Source organism: Triturus cristatus, chromosome 7, assembly GCF_964204655.1.
Source record: "Triturus cristatus chromosome 7, aTriCri1.1, whole genome shotgun sequence".
NCBI lineage: Eukaryota > Metazoa > Chordata > Amphibia > Caudata > Salamandridae > Triturus > Triturus cristatus.
The window spans coordinates 77866789-77889446 of NC_140590.1; the positions used below are offsets into that span (position 1 = coordinate 77866789).

Consider the following 22658-nt stretch of genomic DNA (forward strand, 5'->3'; position numbering starts at 1 on the left):
GTTTTGTGACTTAAAGAATATTAAGGAAATGTTACTGTGAAACTGCACAACGTTCACAGTGTTTATTTCTGATCGCAGTGGCTGCTTCATGTCCGTTGCACCATTCAGGGAGTCATTTTGTTGGCTCTTTCATCAGGACATGATGAGGAAGCTGGAAACTTTTGCCACATTCTCTTTAAAAGCACAGCATTTTGGCGACTGGTTAATCGATTAGACCTATGTAGCGCTTTAGATCTCAAAGCGCTATGGTGGGTGCAGCAGTTACAACCCATGAAATATGGGGTGCAACTCACTGAGGGGGCATGTTTGAGTACACATTGGCTGCAATCCAACTCTTAAGATGATGGGCTGTGTGTATTCATTATCAGCACCCAGTCTTCGCTAAGTGATCTTTTTTATTTTGTTGTTGTGCTAATGCTTTGCTGCGCCCGTTTGATTTACAACGTGCTTTCTCTTTCCACAAACTTGATGTTTGTGTTCCTTTATTTTGAGATGCTTTTAGTATTACTGTCACACATACAACCATAACCACACACACACAACCACAACCACACACAACCACACACACACACACAACCACACACATACACACAACCACACACACACACAACCATACCCACAACCACACACACACAACAACCACACAACCACGCACAACCACACACACACAACCACACACAACCCCACACACAACCACACACACAACCACACACACACACAATGACACACACAACCACAATCACACGTACAACCACACAACCACACACACAATCACACACACACAACCACACGCACAACCACACCCAACCACTCAACCACACACAAACACACACACACACACAACCACAACCACACATACAACCACACAACCACAACCACACACACACAACCACACACACACAACCACACACAAACACACACAGCCACACACACACACAACCACACACACACAACCACACAAGCAACCACACATACAACCATACGCACAACCACACACACAATCACACAACCACACAAACACACACCCACATACACACCCACAACCACAACCAAACACACAACCACACATACAACCACACACACAACCACACATACACACAACCACACACACACACAACCATAACCACACACACACAACAACCACACAACCACACACACACAACCACACACAACCCCACACACAACCAGACACACACATAACCACAACCACACACAAAACCACAACCACGCATACAACCACACACACATAACCGCACACACAACCACACACACCCACACCCAACCACACAACCACACACAATCCCACACACAACCACACAACCAAACACAACCACACACAACCACACACACAAAAACACATACACACACAACCACACACACAACCACACACACACAACCACACAAACAACCACACACACACAACCACACCCACAACCACACACACAACCACAACCACACCCAACCACAACCACACACACATACACAACCACAACCACACACAACCACACACACAGCCACAACCACACACACAACCACACACACAACCATAACCACATACACAACACACAACCACACACAACCACGCACAAACCACACACACACACACAACCAACACACACACAACCACACACACACACAACCACACAAACACAACCACATACAACCACTCACAACACACACATCCACACACACAACCACACACACACAAAAACACATACTCACACACAACCACACACACACAACTACACACACACACAACCACAACCTCACACAACAACACACAACCACACACACAACCACACACGATCACACACACACAACCACACACACAACCACACACACACAACCACACACATACCATAACCCCACACACAACTGCACACACAACCACACACACACAATCACACACACACACAACTACATGCACACACACAACCCCAAACACATACACAACCACACATACACAACCACCCACACAACCACACACACAACCACACACACAACCACACACACTACCACACGCACAACTGCACACACACACAACCAAACACACATAACCACACAGCCACACAACCACAACCACACATACAACCACACACACAACTCACACAACCACACACACAACCACACACACAACCACATACACATACAACCACATACTCACACACAACCACACACACACACAACCACACACACACAACCACACACACAACCACAACCTCACACAACCACACACAACCACACACACAACCACAAATAACCACACACACACAACCACACTCACAACCACACATACACAACCACACACACCACAACCACACCCACAACCACACACACAACCACACGCACACACACAACCACAAACATGCACAACCACACACACAAACAACCACCCACACAACCACACACACAACCACACACACATAACCACACACACAACCACAACCACACACACAACCACATGCACAACCACACACACAATCACACAACCACACACACACCCACATACACACCCACAACCACAACCAAACACACAACCACACATACAACCACACACACAACCACACATACACATACACACAACCACACACACACACAACCATAACCATACACACACAACAACCACACAACCACACACACACAACCACACACGACCCCACACACAACCAGACACACACATAACCACAACCACACACAAAACCACAACCACACACACATAACCACACACACAACCACACACACCCCACACCCAACCACACAACCACACACAACCCCACACACAACTACACACAAACAACCACACAAAACCACACACAACCACACACAACCACACACAAAACCACACATACACACACAACCACACACACAACCACACACACACAACCACACAAACAACCACACACACAACCACACCCACAACCACACACACAACCACAACCACACCCAACCACAACCACACACACATACACAACCACAACCACACACACAACCACACACACAGCCACAACCACACACACACAATCACACACAAAACCACAACCACATACACAACACACAAGCACACACACAACCACACACAAAACACACACACACACAACCAACACACACACAACCACACACACACATAACCACTCAAACACAACCACATACAACCACTCACAACACACACATCCACACACACACAACCACACACACACAAAAACACATACTCACACACAACCACACACACACAACTACACACACACACAACCACAACCTCACACAACAACACACAACCTCACACACAACCACACACGATCACACACACACAACCACACACAAACAACCACACACATACCATAACCCCACACACAACTGCACACACAACCACACACACACAATCACACACACACACAACTACATGCACACACACAACCCCAAACACACACACACACAACCACACACACACAACCACCCACACAACCACACACACAACCACACACACAACCACACACACTACCACACGCACAACTGCACACACACACAACCAAACACACATAACCACACAGCCACACAACCACAACCACACATACAACCACACACACAACTCACACAACCACACACACAACCACACACACAACCACATACACACACAACCACATACTCACACACAACCACACACACACAACCACACACACACAACCACACACACAACCACAACCTCACACAACCACAACCACACACAACCACACACACAACCACAAATAACCACACACACACACAACCACACTCACAACCACACATACACAACCACACACACCACAACCACACCCACAACCACACACACAACCACATGCACACACACAACCACAAACATGCACAACCACACACACAAACAACCACCCACACAACCACACACACAAACAACCACCCACACAACCACACACACAATCACAACCACACACACAACCACATGCACAACCACACACACAATCACACAACCACACACACACACCCATATACACACCCACAACCACAACCAAACACACATCCACACATACAACCACACACAAAACCACACATACACATACAACCACACACACAACCACACACACACAACCACACAAACAACCACACACACAACCACACACACAACCACACACACAACCACAACCACACCCAACCACAACCACACACACATACACAACCACAACCACACACACACACAGCCACAACCACACACACACAATCACACACAAAACCACAACCACATACACAACACACAACCACACACACAACCACACACAAAACACACACACACACACACACAACCAACACACACACAACCACACACACACACACAACCACACAAACACAACCACATACAACCACTCACAACACACACATCCACACACAACCACACACACACAAAAACACATACTCACACACAACCACACACACACAACTACACACACACACAACCACAACCTCACACAACAACACACAACCACACACACAACCACACACGATCACACACATACAACCACACACACAACCACACACACACAACCACACACATACCATAACCCCACACACAACTGCACACACAACCACACACACACAATCACACACACACATAACTACATGCACACACACAACCCCAAACACACACACAACCACACACACAACCACCCACACAACCACACACACAACCACACACACAACCACACACACTACCACATGCACAACTGCACACACACACAACCAAACACACATAACCACACAGCCACACAACCACAACCACACATACAACCATACACACAACTCACACAACCACACACACAACCACACACACAACCACATACACACACAACCACATACTCACACACAACCACACAAACACACACAACCACACACACACACAACCACACACATAACCACAATCTCACACAACCACAACCACACACAACCACACACACAACCACAAATAACCACACACACACAACCACACTCACAACCACACATACACAACCACACACACCACAACCACACCCACAACCACACACACAACCACACGCACACACACAACCACAAACATGCACAACCACACACACAACTACCCACACAACCACACACACAACCACACACACATAACCACACACACAACCACAACCACACACACAACCACATGCACAACCACACACACAATCACACAACCACACACACACCCACATACACACCCACAACCACAACCAAACACACAACCACACATACAACCACACACACAACCACACATACACATACACACAACCACACACACACACAACCATAACCATACACACACAACAACCACACAACCACACACACACAACCACACACGACCCCACACACAACCAGACACACACATAACCACAACCACACACAAAACCACAACCACACACATATAACCACACACACAACCACACACACCCCACACCCAACCACACAACCACACACAACCCCACACACAACCACACAAACACAACCACACACAACCACACACAACCACACACAAAACCACACATACACACACAACCACACACACAACCACACAAACAACCACACACACAACCACACCCACAACCACACACACAACCACAACCACACCCAACCACAACCACACACACATACACAACCACAACCACACACACAACCACACACACAGCCACAACCACACACACACAATCACACACAAAACCACAACCACATACACAACACACAACCACACAAACAACCACACACAAAATACACACACAACCAACACACACACAACCACACACACACAACCACACACACACACAACCACATACAACCACACACAACACACACATCTACACACACACAACCACACACACACACAACCACATACTCACACACAACCACACACACACACAACTACACACAACCACACACACAACCACAACCTCACACAACCACACACAACCACACACACAACCACACATGATCACACACACACAACCACACACACAACCACACACACACAACCACACACACACCATAACCCCACACACAACTGCACACACAACCACACATACACAACCACACACACACACACACAACTACATGCACACACACAACCCCAAACACACACAACCACACACACACAACCACCCACACAACCACACACACAACCACACACACAACCACACACACTACCACACGCACAACTGCACACACACACAACCAAACACACATAACCACACAGCCACACAACCACAACCACACATACAACCACACACACAACTCACACAACCACACACACAACCACACACACAACCACATACACACACAACCACATACTCACACACAACCACACACACACACACACACACAACCACACACACACACACACACACACAACCACAACCTCACACAACCACAACCACACACAACCACACACACAACCACAAATAACCACACACACACAACCACACTCACAACCACACATACACAACCACACACACCACAACCACACCCACAACCACACACACAACCACACGCACACACACAACCACAAACATGCACAACCACACACACAAACAACCACCCACACAACCACACACACAACCACACACACATAACCACACACACAACCACAACCACACACACAACCACATGCACAACCACACACACAATCACACAACCACACACACACACCCACATACACACCCACAACCACAACCAAACACACAACCACACATACAACCACACACACAACCACACATACACATACACACAACCACACACACACACAACCATAACCATACACACACAACAACCACACAACCACACACACACAACCACACACGACCCCACACACAACCAGACACACACATAACCACAACCACACACACAACCACATACACACACAACCACATACTCACACACAACCACACACACACAACCACACACACACAACCACACACACAACCACAACCTCACACAACCACAACCACACACAACCACACACACAACCACAAATAACCACACACACACACAACCACACTCACAACCACACATACACAACCACACACACCACAACCACACCCACAACCACACACACAACCACATGCACACATACAACCACAAACATGCACAACCACACACACAAACAACCACCCACACAACCACACACACAAACAACCACCCACACAACCACAAACAACCACAACCACACACACAACCACATGCACAACCACACACACAATCACACAACCACACACACACACCCACATACACACCCACAACCACAACCAAACACACAACCACACATACAACCACACACAAAACCACACATACACATACAACCACACACACAACCACACACACACAACCACACAAACAACCACACACACAACCACACACACAACCACACACACAACCACAACCACACCCAACCACAACCACACACACATACACAACCACAACCACACACACACACAGCCACAACCACACACACACAATCACACACAAAACCACAACCACATACACAACACACAACCACACACACAACCACACACAAAACACACACACACACAACCAACACACACACAACCACACACACACACACAACCACACAAACACAACCACATACAACCACTCACAACACACACATCCACACACACAACCACACACACACAAAAACACATACTCACACACAACCACACACACACAACTACACACACACACAACCACAACCTCACACAACAACACACAACCACACACACAACCACACACGATCACACACATACAACCACACACACAACCACACACACACAACCACACACATACCATAACCCCACACACAACTGCACACACAACCACACACACACAATCACACACACACATAACTACATGCACACACACAACCCCAAACACACACACAACCACACACACACAACCACCCACACAACCACACACACAACCACACACACAACCACACACACTACCACATGCACAACTGCACACACACACAACCAAACACACATAACCACACAGCCACACAACCACAACCACACATACAACCATACACACAACTCACACAACCACACACACAACCACACACACAACCACATACACACACAACCACACACTCACACACAACCACACAAACACACACAACCACACACACACACAACCACACACATAACCACAATCTCACACAACCACAACCACACACAACCACACACACAACCACAAATAACCACACACACACAACCACACTCACAACCACACATACACAACCACACACACCACAACCACACCCACAACCACACACACAACCACACGCACACACACAACCACAAACATGCACAACCACACACACAACTACCCACACAACCACACACACAACCACACACACATAACCACACACACAACCACAACCACACACACAACCACATGCACAACCACACACACAATCACACAACCACACACACACCCACATACACACCCACAACCACAACCAAACACACAACCACACATACAACCACACACACAACCACACATACACATACACACAACCACACACACACACAACCATAACCATACACACACAACAACCACACAACCACACACACACAACCACACACGACCCCACACACAACCAGACACACACATAACCACAACCACACACAAAACCACAACCACACACATATAACCACACACACAACCACACACACCCCACACCCAACCACACAACCACACACAACCCCACACACAACCACACAAACACAACCACACACAACCACACACAAAACCACACATACACACACAACCACACACACAACCACACAAACAACCACACACACAACCACACCCACAACCACACACACAACCACAACCACACCCAACCACAACCACACACACATACACAACCACAACCACACACACAACCACACACACAGCCACAACCACACACACACAATCACACACAAAACCACAACCACATACACAACACACAACCACACAAACAACCACACACAAAATACACACACAACCAACACACACACAACCACACACACACAACCACACACACACACAACCACATACAACCACACACAACACACACATCTACACACACACAACCACACACACACACAACCACATACTCACACACAACCACACACACACACAACTACACACAACCACACACACAACCACAACCTCACACAACCACACACAACCACACACACAACCACACATGATCACACACACACAACCAAACACACAACCACACACACACAACCACACACACACCATAACCCCACACACAACTGCACACACAACCACACATACACAACCACACACACACACACACAACTACATGCACACACACAACCCCAAACACACACAACCACATACACACAACCACCCACACAACCACACACACAACCACACACACAACCACACACACTACCACACGCACAACTGCACACACACACAACCAAACACACATAACCACACAGCCACACAACCACAACCACACATACAACCACACACACAACTCACACAACCACACACACAACCACACACACAACCACATACACACACAACCACATACTCACACACAACCACACACACACACACACACACAAAACCACACACACACAACCACACACACAACCACAACCTCACACAACCACAACCACACACAACCACACACACAACCACAAATAACCACACACACACAACCACACTCACAACCACACATACACAACCACACACACCACAACCACACCCACAACCACACATACAACCACACACACAACCACAAACATGCACAACCACACACACAAACAACCACCCACACAACCACACACACAACCACACACACATAACCACACACACAACCACAACCACACACATAACCACATGCACAACCACACACACAATCACACAACCACACACACACACCCACATACACACCCACAACCACAACCAAACACACAACCACACATACAACCACACACACAACCACACATACACATACACACAACCACACACACACACAACCATAACCATACACACACAACAACCACACAACCACACACACACAACCACACACGACCCCACACACAACCAGACACACACATAACCACAACCACACACAAAACCACAACCACACACACATAACCACACACACCCCACACCCAACCACACAACCACACACAACCCCACACACAACCACACACACACAACCACACACAACCACACACAAAACCACACATACACACACAACCACACATACACACACAACCACACACACAACCACACACACACAACCACACACACAACCACACAAACAACCACACACACAACCACACCCACAACCACACACACAACCACAACCACACCCAACCACAACCACACACACATACACAACCACAACCACACACACAACCACACACACAGCCACAACCACACACACACAATCACACACAAAACCACAACCACATACACAACACACAACCACACACACAACCACACACAAAACACACACACACACACAACCAACACACACACAACCACACACACACAACCACACACACAACCACATACAACCACACACAACACACACATCTACACACACACAACCACACACAACCACATACTCACACACAACCACACACACACAACTACACACAACCACACACACAACCACAACCTCACACAACCACACACAACCACACACACAACCACACATGATCACACACACACAACCACACACACAACCACACACACACACAACCACACACACACCATAACCCCACACACAACTGTACACAACCACACACACACAACCCCACACACACAACTACATGCACACACGCAACTCCAAACACACACAACCACATACACACAACCACCCACACGGCCACACACACAACCACACACACTACCACACACACAACTGCACACACACACAACCACACACACAACCACATAGCCACACAACCACAACCCCACACAAACACAACCACCCACACAACCACCCACACAATCACACACAATCGCAACCACACACACACAACCATACACACAACCACACACACATAACCACACACACACAACCACAACCCCATACACACAACCACACACACAACCACACACACGGACACACACACATACACACAACCACACACACACAACCATACCCAATCACATACCCACATCCACACCCATACCCGCACCCACAACTACACCCACAACCATACCAACACCCATACCCACAACCATACCCAGACACACATCCACACACACAACCACACACACACACAACCACACACACACAACCACACACACACAACCACACACTCACACACAACCACACACAACCACACACGCAACCACACACACACACAACCACACACACACACACACACACAACCACACACACACACACAACCACACACAACCACAACCACATGTGCAACCACACACCCACACACACAACCACACACACACAACCACACACACACAACCACACCCAACCACACAACCACACACAAACACACACAACCACACACACAATCACACACAACCACACACACACAACCACACACACAACCAGCCACACCTATACACAAACCCCCACACACAACCACACAAGCAACCACACACACAACCATACCCACAACCACACACACACACACAACCACAACCATGCCCAACCACAACCACACACACATATACAACCACACACACATAGCCACGACCACACACACACACAACCACACACACAACCACAACCATATACACAACACACACAACCACACACACAACCACACACAACACACACAACCACACACACAACCACACACACACAACCACACACACACACACAACCACACACACACAACCACATACAACCACACACAACACACACAACCACACACACAACCACACACACAACCACACACACACAACCACATACTCACACACAACCACACACACACACACAAACACAACCACACACAACCACACACACGCAACCACACACAACCACAACCTCACACAGCCACAACCACACACAACCACACTCACAACCACACACACACAACCACATACTCACACACAACCACACACACACACACACACAACCACGCACAACCACACACACGCAACCACACACAACCACAACCTCACACAGCCACAACCACACACAACCACACTCACAACCACACACAACCACACCCACAACCACACACACAACCATACACACACAACCACACGCATACACACACAGAACCACAGACATGCACAACCACACACACACAACCACCCACACAACCACCCACACAACCACACACACACAACCACACACACAACCACACACACAACCACAACCACATGCACAACCACACACACAATCACACAACCACCCACATACACAACCACAACCAAACACACAACCACACATACAACCACACACAACCACATACACATACACACAACCACACACACACACACAACTATAACCACACACACACACAACAACCACATAACCACATATACACAACCGCACACAACCCCACACACAACCACACACACATAACCATAACCACACACAACCACAACCACACACACAACCACACACACACAACCACACACACAACCACACACACACCCCACACCCAACCACACAACCACACACAACCATACACACAACCACACACACAACCACACACAACCACACATACACACAACCTCACATACACACACAACCACACACAAAACCACACACACACAACCACACACACAACCACACACACAACCACACCCACAACCACACACACAAAACCACAACCACACACAACTACAACCACACACACACAACCACAACCACACACACACACAACCACACACACACAGCAACAACCACACACACAACCACAACCACATACACAACCACACACACAACCACACATAACACACACACACAACCAACACACACACAACCACACACACACAAACACACACAACCACACACACACACAACCACACACACACAACCACATACAACCACACACAACACACACAACCACACACACAACCACACACACACACAACCACATACACACAACCACATACTCACACACAACCACACACACACAGCCACACACAACCACACACACACAACCACACACACAACCACAACCTCACACAACCACACACAACCACACACACAACCACACACACAACCACACACACCCAACTACATGCACACACACACAACCACAAACACACACAATCACACACACACACACAACCACCCACACAACCACACACAACCACACACACTACCACACACACTACCACATGCACAACTGCACACACACACACACAACCACACACACATAACCACACACACACTACCACACACACCTAACTACACACACACACACAACCACAACCACATGCAAACCCAACCACCCACACAACCCCCCACACAACCACACACAACCACAACCACACACAGACAACCATACACACAACCACACATACATAACCACACACACACAACCACAACCACACACAACCACAATCCCACACACACAACCACACACACAACCACACACCCACAACCAAACATACACACAACCACACACACACAACCACACCCAATCACATACCCACACCCATACCCACAGCCACAACTTCACCCACAACTGCACCAACACCCTAACCCACAACCACACCCAGACACATACCCACGCACACAACCACACACACACACAACCACACACACACAACCACACACTCACACACAACCACACGCAACCACACACACGCAACCACACACACACACAACCACACACACACAACCACACACACACAACCACTCGCACACAACCACACAAACACAACCACATACACACACACAACCACACACACACAATCACACACACACAACCACACACACAACCACACCCAGCATTGGCATAGCCAATAGGTCTCACCTTTGGGACCTTATAAGTTTTTAGCCACGCAACAGTTGATGTGGTTGCACCAAGGATCTTGTGCTGCATAACTAAATACTTAGAAGGTCCCAAAAGCGAGACCTATTGGCTATGCCAATGCTTGTCATAATTTGCTGCTAGTGACCAATCTCCCCTATAGGAAGTGGTGTTAACACAGCAGTGGGAAAGCAATGCCCGCTGCAGGTTTCAAGAAATGTGCATTGTCCTGCTCCTCTCCCCCAAGTAGCAAAAGTAACACCACTTACATCCATAGAAAATGAACAATCTGTTCTTTGTTCCCACTATCACAGTACAGGGATTGAATCACATGTTCAATTTCATAGGATATACACTAAGGTGAACCCTATTTGCTAAATTTAAAAAAGCTCCAGAAACGTCTTCTTTCTTCATGAAGCACCTCCTACCTGACCAATGCCTTGCACATCAATACTTTCTAACACCACTGGTCATCATGGCTTTTGGGGGGGCAGCACATTTGGGATAAAGAGGTGTGCACGACAGTCGTCAAGCAAGGAGTTTAGTGGAGAGTTTGCCCTGCTTCACTGTATCTCACATTTTGCCCGGCCCAGGTCTTATTACACTATTGTGTCTCTCACTTACCTCAGCCACGCAGCATAACAGTCCACAAGGACAAGGGAAAGAGTCACCCTCATCCACCTCTTGAAACAACATATAAAGAAGAGGGTGGATGAAGTGAAAGATCAGATGGGATTGTGCACAGGTTGTCCATTTAAATCCTGATCCACCTGGCAAAGAGTCCTGAGAGGATATCAATCCTTTTAAATATTTGACTCAAACCCTGGGACACGTGATGGAAACCTTCCTTCGAAGAGCATTTCATGTTTAATTATTATTATTACTATGATTAGTAGTGTTGGTATTATTCTTATTAATAATATTTGTTATTATTATTATTATATTTTTTAGGAAATGCTATTATGTGTGAATACTGTTTGGACCTAGCCAATAAGAGATGCTATGGAGAGCTGGTGACCTGTGCCAAGAATGTGAAAGGCTGCATGTCTGCAATCAGTGAGTACAGCCATGGTAGGTGCTAGATAGGGATCCTCATGGTATCATGTCTATACTCAGTCCTTAAGTACACTTCATTAACAGGATTGGTCTTTGAGAGCGAAGTTCATTCAGCTGAATGACGCACACCGTGCTGATGCTCATGCAATGTCTGAAACATGCACTCTAAGAACCGATAGATGCACCCTTTCCCAGCAAAGACAGATGTGCATTCATTAAATGCCAAACAAATCCCACCTGGTACAATCAATCATGTCAGGAACACAGCATTTTCTTCCCAGTGCAGGAGGAACCTTGAGGAACACTGCCAAGGGAAGCATCATATCTCAGTCCCTTGCCTTCCATGCTGGCAAAATGCCATTTTAGTTGTTGGTCAAGATGAAGCCTATGCATGTGTGATTAATACAAGATGGAGCTTGTTAAGCGTCAGAAATGTGGCCTACGAGCATACAGTTAGCTCTTGGGCGAATGACCAGGTTATCAATCAGAGGTGAACAGGCAATATGAAGGAAAGTGGAGTTTATACTAAAGATCAGGGCAGCTGAGAGAATTGTAGGGCTGGGGCAGAGTCATTCCCATGTCAGCCTATTGTTACACCATATCATCCGCCTTATTGCTAAGTTCTAGGTGGGGATCACTCAACTGAAATGTGGCCTATGCGCTTAAAGTTAGCTCTTGGGCGAATGACCAGGTGACTAATCAGAGGTGAACAGGCTATGAGCAGGAATGGGGAGTTTGTAATACATACCAGGGCTACTGCAAGAATTGTAGGGCTGAGGCTATTGCTACACCAAGTCAACCTCCCTTATAGGTAAGCTCTAGGTGGGGATCACTCAACTGCACCACGTCAATGCTAAACCCAGGTATCAGAGGCACAGGCCTGTGGTGAAAATATATTTTTCTACCTATTGCATAATGTGCATCAGTCTGCGAGGATAGCTGTGCTTTATCTAGAATGCCTAGCTGTTCTCAGCTGCATGGTAAATCTTATTATTCTTTAACAATTTATTTGCAATCAGGTTCTTCACTTCCACCTTACACCTGTGACATTTATTGTTTTAAAATCAATAGCTCACCATTTTTCATTGTTACCTTGTCTCCAAACTCTGACTAAATAATGTATCTAGTGTAATGTAACCAATACTCTAGATTAAAAAATTACCACATATTTTGCAACATGCAACTCTTTGAATCTCAAATTATTGTAGAAGAATATTTCTTCATACAATTGTTTAGCCATTTTGGTTTCCACCAAATTCCTGGCCCATTCACACTTTTTCCAGACTTCTAAATAAGTAGTGTCTTACGACTGGTAGAAGACTTCCTCAGTATTTAGTGAGAGTGCCACACCTATCCCTGGGTCAGCCACCTTGTGTCACAAACAACTGGAGAGTGTACATAGAGGGATCCATGAAGTACACACCAGGTACAAAACCTATGCGTACTTCATGGACAAGGCACTGGTTATGCCTGTTTACCAGAGTCTTGCCTAATGATTTAGCATTCATTTTGATAAGCTGAGTTGGATGGAAATTGGTGCAGAGCATGGGATCTTTCTTGGGGTTGGGTGGAAAAGAACATAAAGGCTTAGCTGAATTCTGCTAAGATTCAAGTGAACCAGTATTTTTCATATCTTTAAAAAATCTTGAGCCGCAGTGGAGAGAGTTGAGCCTTAGTTGTTTTGTTGAATTCGCTGAGGTGCCATCATCTGCGTAGGCTTTACTGGAGAGGATAGCATTGATGCCTTCCAAATTTCCTCAACCATAATAATGCTGGCTTAATAATAGTTAAGCATTACTTAACCAGTTGGTAGTTTGGGATTGAGTTGGAAAGCCTCTTCAGCTGCAGGAGCCTCCTCAGGTCAGAATTAGAGAGGCAACTCAAAAAAGGAAGCAAAGATTTTTTAAATGTCAGCATACTCTGTGAGATGAGTATTGCAATCATCATCAGCGAATTGTGGACTAACCTTCAAATTGTTTTCAATTGTGCAGTGAGAAGGGGCCTGCTTTTAGTCTTGCTCTTAATGCAACCACTTAAGTTAGAAAAGGGAGTATCCGCCTCTGGATGTGAAAAGTGTTTTGAGACCGACTACTTCTCTAAGGCTTGTAATAGGTGACAGGTCTACTGTTATAGTTATATGTCAAATTCCTGATTTCTGATTCTGGGGAAGGTCTATTCAGATTTGCATTTTAGCTTAGCTAAAACTGGGTCTCATTATGATGTCCTCTAGGGGGGCCTTTCTGGCTATCCAGAGTGTTTGCATGAAAGACAGATAGCCCTTAAATATGATAAATAGCACACAGTTAAAAGGTACTTTGAGGAAGACACAGAAGGATCAGAGCTTACAAAAAATCATACTAGTCAAAGGAATAACAGATCAGAATTGGGGCAGATTGGGAGGAGCATCTATAAGCAGTTTTATGGGAAAGGGGTTAGCTAATCTCTACAAAGATAAATGGGATGAAAGATGATTCTCACAAGGTTGACCAGCTGATGGTAGTCTTGAGAAGTATAGTCCAGTTGCCCATCAATGTGTTGGAGAGTCCCAATCCAGGTCGGACAGGGTTATGCAGACAGGTCCATGAACAGAGATATACTGTTGCATAAACAGTGGTATATAGCTGCCAGTACAGTGGCCATCAATCTAGTTACTTAAAGCTTGCATTCTGACTTATAGTGCAGGAAGAGTTTTTACACATAGAAAGCATGTTCCATCAAAGAATTTCTGCAACCATCAGCAAATATCATTAAATGGTCTGGAGGTGGGCTCTGGTAGTGTACAGTGCAGATGTCTGCTGCACAATACATGGATGCTCCAAAAACAGGTAATCTCTCTGCTTTTTGAACGTCAAATCACATAAAAGGTCCTTTGAGAACCCCAAGACCTTTTTTGAGATGCACAGATGAAAATAGGGATTCCTCTTTTCTGACACAAACCTTTAGTACTGAGAACCATCACTAGTCTCAACATTACAAGTTGGCTGCTGTATTGTGCCTAAAATCATTGAGGTACTGACTTCTGCCTTCTATCCTCTCTAATTGTATTAACTCAAATGTCAACTTTATTGTTACAGAAAGCAAAAAGCAAAAACTTAGTTCTAATTAGCATCCAAATTCTTTAATAAATGCAATTATGCAATGTGTATTTAAAAATTAAGAATTCACAGCACAATTAAAACTAATCAAATGAATAATGACAAGTTCTAATACATAAGGAGCACAACACATCTCTCTTTTACAGCAGCAGAATGTCCTCCAAAAATAGCACATCTTTTAGAATGTTGATGACAAAGAAAGCACATAATCTCATAGCATGTTTTATGTAGTAAGGTAACGCTAAAATGTAACTTGTGCATTACACCAATACTACTGCTCATTTTCAAAACAACTGCTAAAAAACAATATTCACTGGACAGAAACATGGGTATTGCAACTTACTACAATGCACTGTGCAACATGACTATCACAGAAACTGATGTTCAGCTCATATTCTTGTAATGTTGCAGAAGCTCATCAGTTCTTACTTCAACTTCAAAGGTAAACTGTGGCTGGTACTGAATTTCAATGATTTTTTGAAAACTAAATGAAAACAAATTGTCGTGCACAACATTTAAACATGCACTTTTCAAAATGTGGCCTTGTAGTGGATTTGATAACTGAACTAACCTTTGTAATACACGATTTTTCTAATGAAAACAATTTTTTCATAAGAGTGACATATGGACATCACCGTACGTGGATGATGTACTGCTACTCTTGATCGATGATGATGTCTTTTGATCCTCTATCCAATGAGAGCAAGAAGAAGGGATTCTAGGGCAGAATTTTGGATCCTTATTTTGTCTGCTTTCTTCAATGCTCTGGACAGAAATCTAGAGAACAAACCACTATAATCTAGTTTATATTGCACAATCGGAAGTGCATTTACTCATGTGATTACTACATATGTGTTTTCAGTTGTGTATGGGTTTTATCACATCTATGAGATTGTCAGAACGTTTTTAAAATTCAGTTTTGTTTTGTTTTTGATCACCTGTGTTCCCTGTCTGCTATTTGTGGCAGCCATCTTATCAGGGACATCTGCTGGTGATCATATGCATCATCTTTGTGAGATGGGGCTGTGCAGAATGTAGCCCAATACCTATCAGCAGACAATTCAATAATGGGACATTGTAAACACATACTAATGTTTATGACAATAACTACAGAGCAGGTTGACAAAGAGAACCACTTTGAGTCCTAAGTTTACAGTATTGCATGTGAGCTGTCTTTCAACTTTTCACAAAGGGGCTCCGATGTGGAATAACCTAATAGTTCAAAGAAGAAAAGAAGGTAGAAGAAGGTAACCTATGAGAATAGAAAGAAAAGTGTTACGCCTCACATAAAATATAATGCACCAGATTACGCCTGCTTCCAAAACACCCTCACAAGGACTATACATTTGGGTGTTTTGAATGAGCAATTGCATTTTTAATTGAGGAGGACTCCGGACAGGACTTTTTACCCTGAAGGAGTATGTGACTTAATATAAAAGGAAATTCTTTACCAGAGACACATTTTCTACCATGTTCCGGTCTCATCTTGAGGTTTGTGTGTCGACATCAGGAAGAGTCTGACTGTTGTGATGGCTATGGAAGGCGATGCCCTGAGGTTGCTTTGGTCAGTCTGGATCGCATACAAATGTTATTTGTGTTCTTCTTTTCATATCCAGAGGGAATGGGCTCAATGTATACTTCCTTCAAGAATTGCTCAGCTTTGAGAAACAAGAACACCATGTACAGGAGTGTAGTGAGACAAGGCTTTTATCAGCTGAAAGTCGAAGTCTGCCAAAAAAGTGGCTGCAGCAAAAAGCCTCTTCATTGTGAGTATTTCATCTTTATGACATTCTCTTCTCTAACATTTGCCTTTTCCCTCTCTCTATTTCCCTTCCCTTTATCTCTGCCCCAGCATTTCAGAATCTTTCCTGGCTCATGGCTATGATCGCTTGTTACATATTACTTATTGGTCAGCCTCAAAATCTCTGTCAGCAAGCTATCTTCCAACATTCTCTAGTTCCTACTATCTTTGCCAGCTCTCTAACCCTCATGTTCTCTTTTTTCCAATTTAAACCAGATCAGTTGAATTCAATAATGCATGATTGTCTTGCCTTATTGCCAAAGCTTTGCAGTTTCGTAGTTGTTGTTTTATGCCTTTTATAGAAGGCTTTGGTAACCTTAGCTTGTCAAAGCAGACAGGTATGCGGCTGCACTTTCTACTGTCTTCTGTGAGAAGGTTTCTTTAGAGAAGGAAGCATATCTTGTGTTAAATCTCCTCCTAGTTCCTTAGGCCTCAATCTCTTTGCTGACAAATGTGGCTTTGCTCTGCTCTGCATCTGTGCCATCCTCCCCAGCCCGAGAGCATGCAAGTGAATAAATGAATAAAACAGTACTTGCAGCATGCGTTTATCACCCCGAGGGTTATCCAGGTGCTGTGTGAAGTGGAGCCACCCGAACAGCCAGGTTTTGAGTCCACCCCTGAATTTGGCGAGGGAGGTAGTGGTTTGGAGATGGAAAGTGAATTTGTTCTAGGCTTTAGCTGCGAGGTGGGAGAAAGGGCGTCCTTGGGTATGATGGATGTGGAGGACGGTGGCGAGGGGCAGGGAGGCAGACTGCAAGTTTCTGGTGGGCTGTTGGAAGGTTAGGCGGTTGTACAGATATTCTGGTCTTGTGTTATGGAGAGCTTTGTAGGCATGCGTGAACAGCTTGAAGTGGCATCTCTTCTTGATGGGAAGCCAGTGTAGGGTATGGAGGGGGTGGTGATGTTGGATCATTTGGGTAGGTCCAGGATAGTTCTTGCTGCTGCATTCTGAATTGTTTAGAGGTGCTTGAGGAGGAGAGTGATGGTTCCGGCGTAGATGGCATTCCCCTAGTCAAGTCAACTGGTGAAGAGGGCTTGAGTGATAGTTCTTCTGGTGTCGGTTGCGATCCATAGAAAGACTTTATGGAGCATTCTGAGGGTGTTGAAGCAGGTTGAAGCAACCAAGTTGACCTGTCGTGTCATGGAGAGCTCACTGTTGAAGATGATCCTGAGAATGCCAGTGTGGGTGTTGGAGGTGGGTGCTGGTCTGAGGGTAGAGGGCCAGCTCATGGTGAGGTTTTCCAAAGAGGAGAACTTTGGTTCTGTCGGTGTTGAATTTGAGACAGTTGGCTCTCATCCAGTCGGTGACATCAGTCATGGCCTTCTGGAAGTTTTCTCTGGTATTGTCCAAGCATAGGAGATGATGTTGAGTCTGTGGTTGTGAGCGATGGGTGGCAGTGGAGTCATGCAGACATTGAACAGTATGGGGCTGAGTGAGGATCCCTGGGGTATGCCACAGATGATTCTGTTTGGGTCAGAAGTGTACAGTGGGAGACAGATTCTCTGAGTGTGTCCTGTGAGAAAAGAGGATAGCAGCTTGAGGGTGTTGCCATAGATGCTGATGTGGTCTAGTCTTTGGATGAGGAGGTGGAGGGAGATGGTGTCAAAGGCCACTGACAGGTCAAGGAGGATCAGGGCTGCTGACTCGCCGTGGTCAAGGATGGCTCTGATGTCATCAGTGGTGGCTTTAATTGTAGTTTTTGTGCTGTGGTTCAAGCGGAAGCCAGATTGGGAGGAGTCGAGCATGTGGTTGGAATCCAGGTAGTCTGTGAGTTGGATGTTGATGGCTTTCTACACTCCCTTGGCTGGGAAGGGGATGAGCAATATGGGGCGGTAGTCCTTGAGGTTGGATGGGCCCATGTTGGATTCTTCAGAAGCAATTTTACTTCAGCGTTCTGCCAGGTTTCTGGGAAGGTGGCAGAGCTGGATGCCGAGTTGCTGATGCTGGTGAGTGGGGGTCTGATTTCTTTGTGTCTGAAGTTGAAGATGTGGGGGGTGGAGGCTGGTCAGAGCTCCAAAATGGTTGGAGGATATGATAGATGTTGTGCTTTTGGTGCAGTGAGTTGTCCAGTCTGTCAGGATGTAGGGTGGGAGATTGGTAGGAGAAGCAGGGAGTTCTGGCTGTGGCGGTTGGTGTTCTAAGTTTTTGTAGATGTTGTCAATCTTGGTGTGGAAGAAGTCGGCAGGTGAGTTGCAGAGGGACTGTTAAGGCAGAATGGCAGAGTTGGTGTCTTAGGGGTCTTCAAGGTGGAAATTGAGTTCACTGAGGAAGAGGTAATGTCTGGATTCCAAGGTGAGGGGGCAATGATTTCAGAAACGGTGTTGCAGAAGGGAGGTCGGGGTAGAGGTGGTCTGTAGGTGAGGGTACCTATGATGGTTGAATTGGCGTTGGTATGTAGGTGGTAGTAGAGGTGTTCCATGTCGGGTGAGAGGGGGTCATCAGAACAAGCGGTGAACCTGATGGTGTCCTTGTGGATGATGGCGATTCCTCCTTCGGACCTGCCTGGCCAGTCCCTGTGAGTCATTTTGTAGCCGGCTGGAGTGGCAGTAGCTGCATCAGGGACTGAGGAGTCCTTGAGCCACATCTCTGTGAGTAACACTGAGGGGGCTGGTGGTGGTGGCCAAGAGTTCGTTGGGGTGCTTGGTCAGGGAGTGGACGCTGAGTAGCATGCATTGTTGTTTAGGCTGGTGGTTGGTGGTCTTTGTAGG

At 46.1% G+C, this 22658-nt stretch overlaps 1 protein-coding gene across 1 annotated transcript in view; it reads left to right on the forward strand.

The window, feature by feature from the left end:
• The window catches only part of LOC146808860 (phospholipase A2 inhibitor and Ly6/PLAUR domain-containing protein-like), a 157116-nt gene that overhangs the window by 85216 nt on the left and 49242 nt on the right, over positions 1-22658 (forward strand). The window contains exons 2-3 of the mRNA XM_085614246.1: positions 14949-15068; positions 19765-19914. Of these exons, the coding sequence (XP_085470372.1) occupies positions 14949-15068; positions 19765-19914 (270 nt within the window). The remainder of the gene's footprint in view (positions 1-14948; positions 15069-19764; positions 19915-22658) is intronic.